The following is an 8,721-nucleotide window of genomic DNA, read 5'->3' as shown; positions in this document are numbered from 1 at the left end:
ATAGTACATGTGTAGTGGATATAGTACATGTGTAGTGGATATAGTACATGTGTAGTGGATATAGTACATGTGTAGTGGATATAGTACATGTGTAGAATTCATTTCATTGTTTAGTCCAATTTGTGACATTTCGTTTTTGTTTCATTTGTTTTCCATTTTTTACTTTTTGAACTACTGCTATTGCAGAGGTTAGAATCTGTTGTTAAAGTGTGGCGTGTGAACAATGTTACACAATGTTTTTTTCATGTTACCCTATATGAGGGTGACCATATTTTGATTTCCAAAAGAGAGGACACTTGGGTCAGTCGTGAAGAACTTTAATAATATTGTTTGCTTAAAGAAAACTTTAACATATGTAAACAATGTCTTCTCTGTGCGGTTAATGAATGGTGAAATAAAACATGTCATATAGGCTTTTACAAGTCAACAAGTGCAAAACAAGAGGACTGTTAGTCACCCTACCTATATACTGCATCCAATAATATAGCAAAAGAGCTTTCAAAAGAAAACCAGTGGCACCTCATTTTTGAAAAACAGGAAAAACTTGCATAAAAAGAGTCTTTTTATGCAACAGTGCTAAACATACTCAAAAGACAAAATGGTAAAAGAATCAGCCGACTGCCCCAATCAGTATAACAATTTTGTACTCCTTTGTAAAAGGATCTAATGGCAGCAGAAGAATAAATAAGCAGAAAGAAGATTAACAAGAGAAGGTGGAAACTATAGATGACTCGACAGCTTTGCAAATAAGCCAGTATAAAAAACAGCATCCCGTAGCTCCACTACAACACTGCAACACATAAAATCTGAAAATACCCCTCACAAAGCTGTTGGCGATTCACTGATATACAATACAGTACATTGCCATAGTAAATACGAGACCGCCAAGGCAAATCACACAAGCTTAGCGAGGCATTGTCATGACACCAGCTTTATTCACATTATTTGCAAAACCCATGGATGGTTTAGCTTGTTTTTAGCTTGAATTTCAAAGATTTTAATAGTTGCCAGCAAGGCTTGTGTTCTTAATGAGGCAATATTAATATCTAAACATTTGAAGAATGGCTAGTACATCCTATATTTAAAAAATAAATAAATAAAATCAGACACTGAACTTGGCTTATGAGATGGAATGAGGTAAGTATTCATTTGAACAGTCAGCATTTCCATTACCATAACTAGCGAGCCTCTGTATCTGATATAAACTTCTTACCTGTTTGAGCTTCTTCAAGTCTTCATCCAACTCCAGATTGTCCAAAATAACAGCCACAAAAAGACTGAGCAGAATCTAAAATGCAATAAGACAAAGTGCCATTGAACATTTCCTGTGTCATTAATATCATTAAAGTAATAATAAGATGTTTTCAAGTATGGAGTCCGCTCAGTAATTGTATTTGTTGCTCGTTTTCTCACGGGAGACATCCTATCTGTCTAGAGTGAGCTGTGAGTCATCTAGAGAGCGTCTGTGCTGTCTGATGGCTCCCCGTATCAGAAGGCCAAACACTGAAATGTCAGCACTTCTTACGCCTGCAAGTCTGATTAACTGTGATTAGATGTGCCAGTTGAGAGAACAATGAAGGGGCATGGCTCTAATTGAAAATATAAAGAAAGAAATCCATGTATCCTTTTGTCACTTTAAACTTCTAACTAGTTTTTAACAGAGAAAAACACAGAATACAGAGTTTTAATATAGATTTCTATTGTCAATTTACAATGTACTAAAACATAATTCCAACAGTCTATTTAATTAACTTTACATTTCATGCAGCATCATTTCTTCCTCACCAGGGTGGCAAACAGATGGTAGAGGATGAAGTAAATGGCTACAACTGGAGCCCACATATGACCTACAGCCACCAGCGTCTGGTCCATGACATCTATCCAGCCCTCCTGTGTTAGAATCTGGAACATGGACATGAATGCCTGAAGGGAGGGAAGCACAGGGTAAAAGCAAGTGAGCGAGACTGAAGGCCAGAGAAGCCAACTAAAGTGAAAGCAGCCCAGAGCGGGAAAGAAAGACTAAAGCAAAAAGGAAGGAAATCAAACCGAGAAAGACATTTGGCATTTGAAAGATTCCCTTTCACTGGTGAGCAAATCACACAGCTAATGCACATATCCCCTTCTGACCATTTTTTACAACCGTGTGACTAAGATTTCCAAACATAAGCAATGCAGAAAAAAAGCGAGGAGACAGCTTTTTCCTTTTTTCCCCTCTCCTCTGGTCTTCTGCCCTCTCATGCACTTGAGAGAGGTCAGATGAAGGTGTAGGGAACAGCCAGCTGCGACACGACAGCCCCTGGAGTCAAATGGCACGCCTGCACTTTCTTCTTACCCTTTCTCCTTCAGACAGCACGCACCCAGCTGGCCCCACACCCCCGCCCACCCCGACTGCCTCTGCCCCTCCCACCTGCTACAATGTCCCAGTCACTGCACATAAAGACAAAACCCAACAACAGGTCTGCCCATAGGGAAGACAGCCAAACATGATTAAGTATGACGTGACTGGATGCATCTATGTGAGTGTGTGAAACAGAAGAGGGAAAGTAAGAGAGAGAAGGGGAAACACAGCAAACAAGTGGCATCTGTTCATGAGCAGCCCTTCATATCCCGCTGTGCCTAGGATCAGAGAAACGTTGGAAAGGAGAGAAGGAAAAAATAGGAGATGGAAAGACGTTGCTAATGAGAGAGAGAAGCTTGCGAGCACTTAAAAATCAAAGGAGATGCCACATCTGTCGACCTGTCATGCTACCCATTATCAGCATCTGCAGGGCCTCCCCACTGGATGCATGAGATTTCCTTATTGGTGCTGCTCATAAAAAAATAAAAAAATAAATTCCTTTTGGTGTAGTTTATGTACCCGAATAGTTCAATTTAAATTGCACTGCATGTTTGCCTGAGAAGAAACTATTCCTTTCCACCCCACAGGTCCCCTCTTCTGGATACAAGATGTATGTTATTAAAACACAACCTTGGGCAATTTTGAAAAGGTTGCAGAGTGTAGCACACACAATAGAGAGGCTGCCTGGCAGTGCAATGGAAATGCAAGCAGCACTGCTTTTTCTTAATTTCTTAAGAACTTAAGAATATTATGCTGAGACAAAGCTGACAAAAGAAAAACTGAATTTTAACTCTTGATGGCAGCCTACTAAACAGTCTCTTCAAATAAATCATGGTTACTGAAGATGTCTAAGGAATTAAGAATGACCACAAACCCACAGACAAGACAATCTTGGCTCTATAAATATACATAAGCTTCAAGGTTGCTTACCCTGGGGAAGGTGGTGAAACGGTCCAGCTCCTCCACAAAGCAGAACATTTGCAAGCTGATAGCAGACATTACGATGAGAAGGCTGGCTGTGAACACCACCAGGCTGCCTAATTTTTTACCTGGTCCGAATATCTTATAGACAAAGTCTTCCAGAGCTGGGGAAATCTTAATCAAGCGCACCACACGTAGCACCTAAGGGAAAGAAAAAAACATATCATTACCATCAGGTTGCTTTCTGTGCCCCGCTTTTCATAAAGTTTATAATTTAGGTTTTAGGGAGAATTTAAAATACATATCATGGTTATAAAAAGCAAACATAGCAGCACATTGATTACATATTGATTTTAAAAGTGAGAGCATTAAACTTGATCCAGTGGTAACAGTGAGGTGATACTGTGGTCTGTCAGTGGGATTAGTCCCTAAATTGCCTGTGGTGACAACAATCCCAAAAGGTAATGCATCTTTGTCAGGCTTGGATCAGAGAGTAGCTATTGATTGAGCTCCTCTCTGCAAAGCCTTCGACCACAGGCTTTTCTTCAGAATCCCATACTAGGCCAAATAAACAGCTCTCCCCTATATCCTAGATATACAACAAAATAAAAAAGACAAACATAGGATACTGTTCTAAAAGGAAGCCTCGAGTAAAAAATAAAAATAAAGACAGTAATAACACTCACAGCAGAAGTGATACAAAGTATGTTCCACTCTTCACATACCATGATAGCAACTGTCTATTTTAAAATAAATTAATAATTTGAGGCTAAGGACAAAGCAAACAAGGGTAAATCCACAGAGGATACAAGGCAATTACCAGCAACATTAGCCCCCCCCCCCCCGCTTCTTCAAACAACAAAGCTGCTGCTGTCTTGTTTTTATTCTCAGAATTCATATTAGGTACATTGAGGTATTACCATTATGGCAATTCAAATTCGGACTGAAACAAATCTCCATTCCTTAAAACCAGACGTGACATTAGCAAAAAAGCAGCTTGGTCTGGCGACAAGATGATGTTGACTTAATCAAAACCTTGTTCTTGTATGCCAAATAATAAAGTGTATCTGACACTGTTAATTAACAATAAATGACACCCAGAGAATCATTTTCCAGCTGGGTTGGTGCTTGAGCTTCTGAATTCAGCTTCATGCAAGCCAATGCAATTCTTAACACGAAACTAAACTGTGTGATGTGCCATACTGTCACTGTCAAAGATATCAAAGCTACCCAAGTAAGCATTTAAAGCCATATTAATAATGATAATAAATACCAATGATTTTAATTTGAGCAGTGGACTCTTACAAGAAACACTGAACAATTATACCGCTTCCTGCCTTTCTCAATAAATAAATTAATAACGCACACAGATGGGAAGTGTCCATTCCTCTGGCCTATTTATATGGGCTGTTTTGTCTGAATGGACCTTTGTGCATGTGTGTGTGTGTGTGTGTGTGTGTGTGTGTGTGTGTGTCAAAGTTTTACAATAAGCAGGAACCTAAAGAATGAAGCTTTTCAAATGCCCCGTTAGACAGAGCTAAGTAAAAAGGAGAATACAAAAACTGCTTTGGCTAGTTTCTTCGAGTGACCTGATTTGAGCACAGAAAATTTAAATGAATTACTCATGAAAAAAATGTCATCTTCTTAAAGTGCAACCTGCTTGGAAAAAGATGAAAAGTAAGAGTGATCAATGAGTCAGGCAGAAGCAATGCACTTAAATTAAAGATTCTCTAAAAAAAATTACTTATTAGTTAAAAGGATGAAGTAATTGCATTAGAAAAAAATGGTGAAAACATTGTGTACAACCACTGACAGCATTTTTTCCATACACATAAATTCTATCACACTTAACAGAATTAAAATAAATACAATGTTCATTTTGGAAAAACTCATATAACAGTGTAACAAATATCAAGTGAACTGTAGCTTTCAACTGTTCAGCCACAGCTAATCTCTATATTTCCAGGTCTCGAATTGAAAGCCTTGCACATGTGGGAATGGCAGCTATTGTGAGAGAGTCAGCGGGCAGATTGTTTGGTCAAGGCTCATTAAAAACCCATCGAGAAGCCTCTTCTTGTTAGATCATCCTTAGAGCTCTGTCATAGTTACTAGATCAAGGTCAATCGGTTCAAATTTGGTCCGATACAATACTTAAAGGCTTTGTTAGAGCAACAAGGCACCTTCCCTCATGGGCCATTTGTTTTTCTGGCCTGAACACTGGAATGCAAAAAAGAAAAAAAAATGTGCAAACCATTTTGGAGGATGTAAGATCACACCCACACAAGCATTCAAGGACAACACAGAATTTGTAGAGAAAAAAAAAGCATGGAGCACTACAACTAGCACCTCTACAAAAGTGAGGCCAAAGGCATAATACACTGTTGCTTCTATCAACAGAATAACATCCCAGCTGCTTGGCTCATATGCAAAAGTCACATAACTGATCCCTACAAAATACCAATAAATAACCAGAATGTAACTTTTCACTGAAAATATCCCTGAAAACATCAGATATCTACACAATACTGAGAAATAAGGAACATAAAAACTTAATACTAAACTCATTTTATCCAGGGTACAACCTGGACAGGTCGCCAGTCTGTTGCAGGGCTAACACAAAGAGACAGCCAACCATTCACACTCACTTTCACACCTATGGGCAATTTCGAATCCCCAATTAACCTTATCCTACTAACTGAATGTCTTTGGACTGTGGGAGGAAGCCCAAGTACCCGGAGAGAACCCACACAAGCACGGATAGAACATGCCAACTCCACACAGAAAGGCACCAGCCAAGTGGTGGATTCGAACCCAACAAGGTTCTGGGGTAAAGAAATTTTAGTCATCAGAAAATACACAGTTAGGTCCCTAAATATGTTTAGGCATCTTTAAATTACCACAATGAATTTTAAATGAAACAACTCAGACGAGTTAAAGTGCAGACTTTCAACTTTTATTCAGTGGACTGAACAAAAAGAAAGAATAAAAATGTGATGAACTTTTTAATACAATCCCTTCATTTCAGGGGCTCAGAATTAATTGGCCAAATTAAATAACTGAAAATAAAATGTTCATTTCTAATACTTGGTTGAAAACTCTTTGCTGGCAATGACAGCCTGAAGTCTCGAACTTATGGTCATCACCAGAGGCTCGGTTTCCTACCTTTTTAATGCTCTGCCAGGCCTTTACTGCAGCGGCTTTCAGTTGCTTTTTGTTTGTGGGCCTTTCTGTCCGAAGTTTAGTCTTCAACAAGTGAAATGCATGCTCGCGTCAGTTAATATCAGGTGATTAACTTGGCCATTCAAGAATATTCCACTTCTTTGCTTTAATAAACTCCTAGGTTTCGTCCTGGGACGTTCAGGTCTTTTTGTGACGCCGAGTTCACCAGTGCTTTCTTTCTTTATCAGGATGTACCACTCCTAGAATGGGTTTTTTTCTGTTTTTGCAGTTAAAGGATTGCTTGTTTCACCTTTATGGAGAGTTCCTTGACCACATGTTGTCTGTTCACAGAAAAATCTTCCAAATGCAAGCACCACACCTCAAATCAACTGTAGGCCTTTTGACTGCTTCATTGACAATGACATAACAAAGTAAGTGCCTACACTGCCCATGAAACAGCCTTTGAGTCATCATCCAATTACTTTTGGTCTCTTTAAAAAGAGGGTGGCACATGTTAAGGAGCTGAAACCCTTAAACCCTTCACCCAATTTGAATGTGGATACCATTAAATGAAAGCTGAAAGTCTACACATTATGTCCATGTCCATTATATAACTATAATTGGAATATGTTTCAGTAAACAGGTAAAAAAATCAAAGTTGTGTCCAAATATATATGGATCTAGTTGTAGATTGTGTGGATGGATTCATGGATTCAGGGGTCCAGTCAGATCACAACTGTAAATTGTAATTTTACCTCAGATCCTCAGACTGATTAAAGATATACTTTGAATTGGCTTTGGATTAACTTTAAATGTTTACGTCTTAAGACTTAAGTAAAAGGCAATGTTTTGAAAATCACTGATGACAACAAATCAGATGATGAAATGGACATTTCTTTTTTATTTGACTAAAAAAGCCTGGGACATGGGCCTGTTTGCTACTGTGTTGCATCACATACTCTTTTAGCAGCACTCCAAAAGCAATGGGGTACTGAGGAAACCAATTACTTGCCATTTTGGGATCTTTTGTTTGTATATGTTTTTTTTTCTTTACATAGAAGAGTTTTAACATATTGTGGGTGCAGAAACAACATTAACAGTGGTTCCTCAGCCTGTGCAGCGATTACACGTCTGTTTTTAATGCAATGCAGCCCAAGGGCCCGAAGATCCTCGAGACGGCCATTTAGGATTGGCTTTCAGCCCTGGCCCTCGGTGCAGATTTCTTCTCCTGTCTGTTGTTGCCTCCACTTCTTTTAAAACATTTTTCCTGGCTTCAATTTAAAATAAGCATGTTCTCAGTTTAAACATCTGATACTGTGTCTTTGTTCTATTTGTAATTACATATAGAGTTGAACTCTTCTGCACGTTTTTGTATTCTGATATTATTAACAGTTTTCACATCAACAACATTTTTTTAAGTAGAGTCCAAAAAATGTTGCGGAGCGTAAACCCGACATGTGATGTTTGAGGGCTCCTCCAATCCCAGAATCGATAAAGACACTCTCCTGATATATTTGGAATCATTATTGTCACAGCAAAACATGAAATAACTTTAAATGTAAGAACAGAGAACAGAAGAGAGACTAGTGATATGGTTTATTTGCATGATCACGGGAAAGTTACAAAACGATTCACAGCATCTGTTCTTAATGGGACTGATAAATGTGTACGGAATCATGCTTTCTCAATCAAAATACATGAAAATTTTTATGCATGTAGTTGTGCAACCATACCTGAAAGTAGGTAAACTGGGAATGGTAGAGGTCAGGGTAGATGTGCAGAGTGGTTCCCACCACCAGCAGAGATTCAAACTTGTGCAAAGAGGAGCTGATGTAGCCAGTGAAGCCTAGACACCAGATCTTCAGAAGAGCTTCTAGGTCAAACAGCACAGTAAATGCAACCTAGGACAGAAGGGGGGAAATCCCTTTTTGCATTTGACATCTTTCAGGAGGGCATATACTATAATATTCTGTGGATGAACTTCTATTTATGGCTACAATGCACTGTCGCAAAGCATGCTGATATATAACAATTTTTTAATATAAAAAGAAATATTGATGATGAAATTGTTTAAAATAATACAACCCTATTACTAAGAAGTAGAGAGGATGTGTCCAACCAAAAACATCCAACAGAAACATAGACAGCTCAAAAAATGTAGGACAGTGAGATGTTTACCACTATATTACATCAGTACTTTGCCTGTTTCAAAAAGTATTTGAAACAAAAGGAGGCTGATCGTTGTGCTTTTTTTTTTTAAGCAAAAATATTTTTGTGTGTGTTTCTCTTCATGCTTTCAGAGG

At 38.5% G+C, this 8,721-nt stretch overlaps 1 protein-coding gene across 1 annotated transcript in view; it reads right to left on the bottom strand.

The window, feature by feature from the left end:
* The window catches only part of nalcn (sodium leak channel, non-selective), a 63,435-nt gene that overhangs the window by 26,559 nt on the left and 28,155 nt on the right, over nt 1-8,721 (bottom strand). The window contains exons 13-16 of the mRNA XM_005733936.1: nt 8,152-8,319; nt 3,269-3,460; nt 1,786-1,923; nt 1,214-1,288 (exon numbers count right to left, since the gene is read on the bottom strand). Coding sequence (XP_005733993.1) covers nt 1,214-1,288; nt 1,786-1,923; nt 3,269-3,460; nt 8,152-8,319 — 573 coding nt within the window. The remainder of the gene's footprint in view (nt 1-1,213; nt 1,289-1,785; nt 1,924-3,268; nt 3,461-8,151; nt 8,320-8,721) is intronic.

Source organism: Pundamilia nyererei, unplaced genomic scaffold, assembly GCF_000239375.1.
Source record: "Pundamilia nyererei isolate P.nyererei 1_Seehausen unplaced genomic scaffold, PunNye1.0 scaffold00055, whole genome shotgun sequence".
Classification (NCBI taxonomy): Eukaryota; Metazoa; Chordata; class Actinopteri; order Cichliformes; family Cichlidae; genus Pundamilia; species Pundamilia nyererei.
Note: the sequence above shows the minus strand (reverse complement) of the source record. Positions and strands in the feature narration are given on the sequence as shown.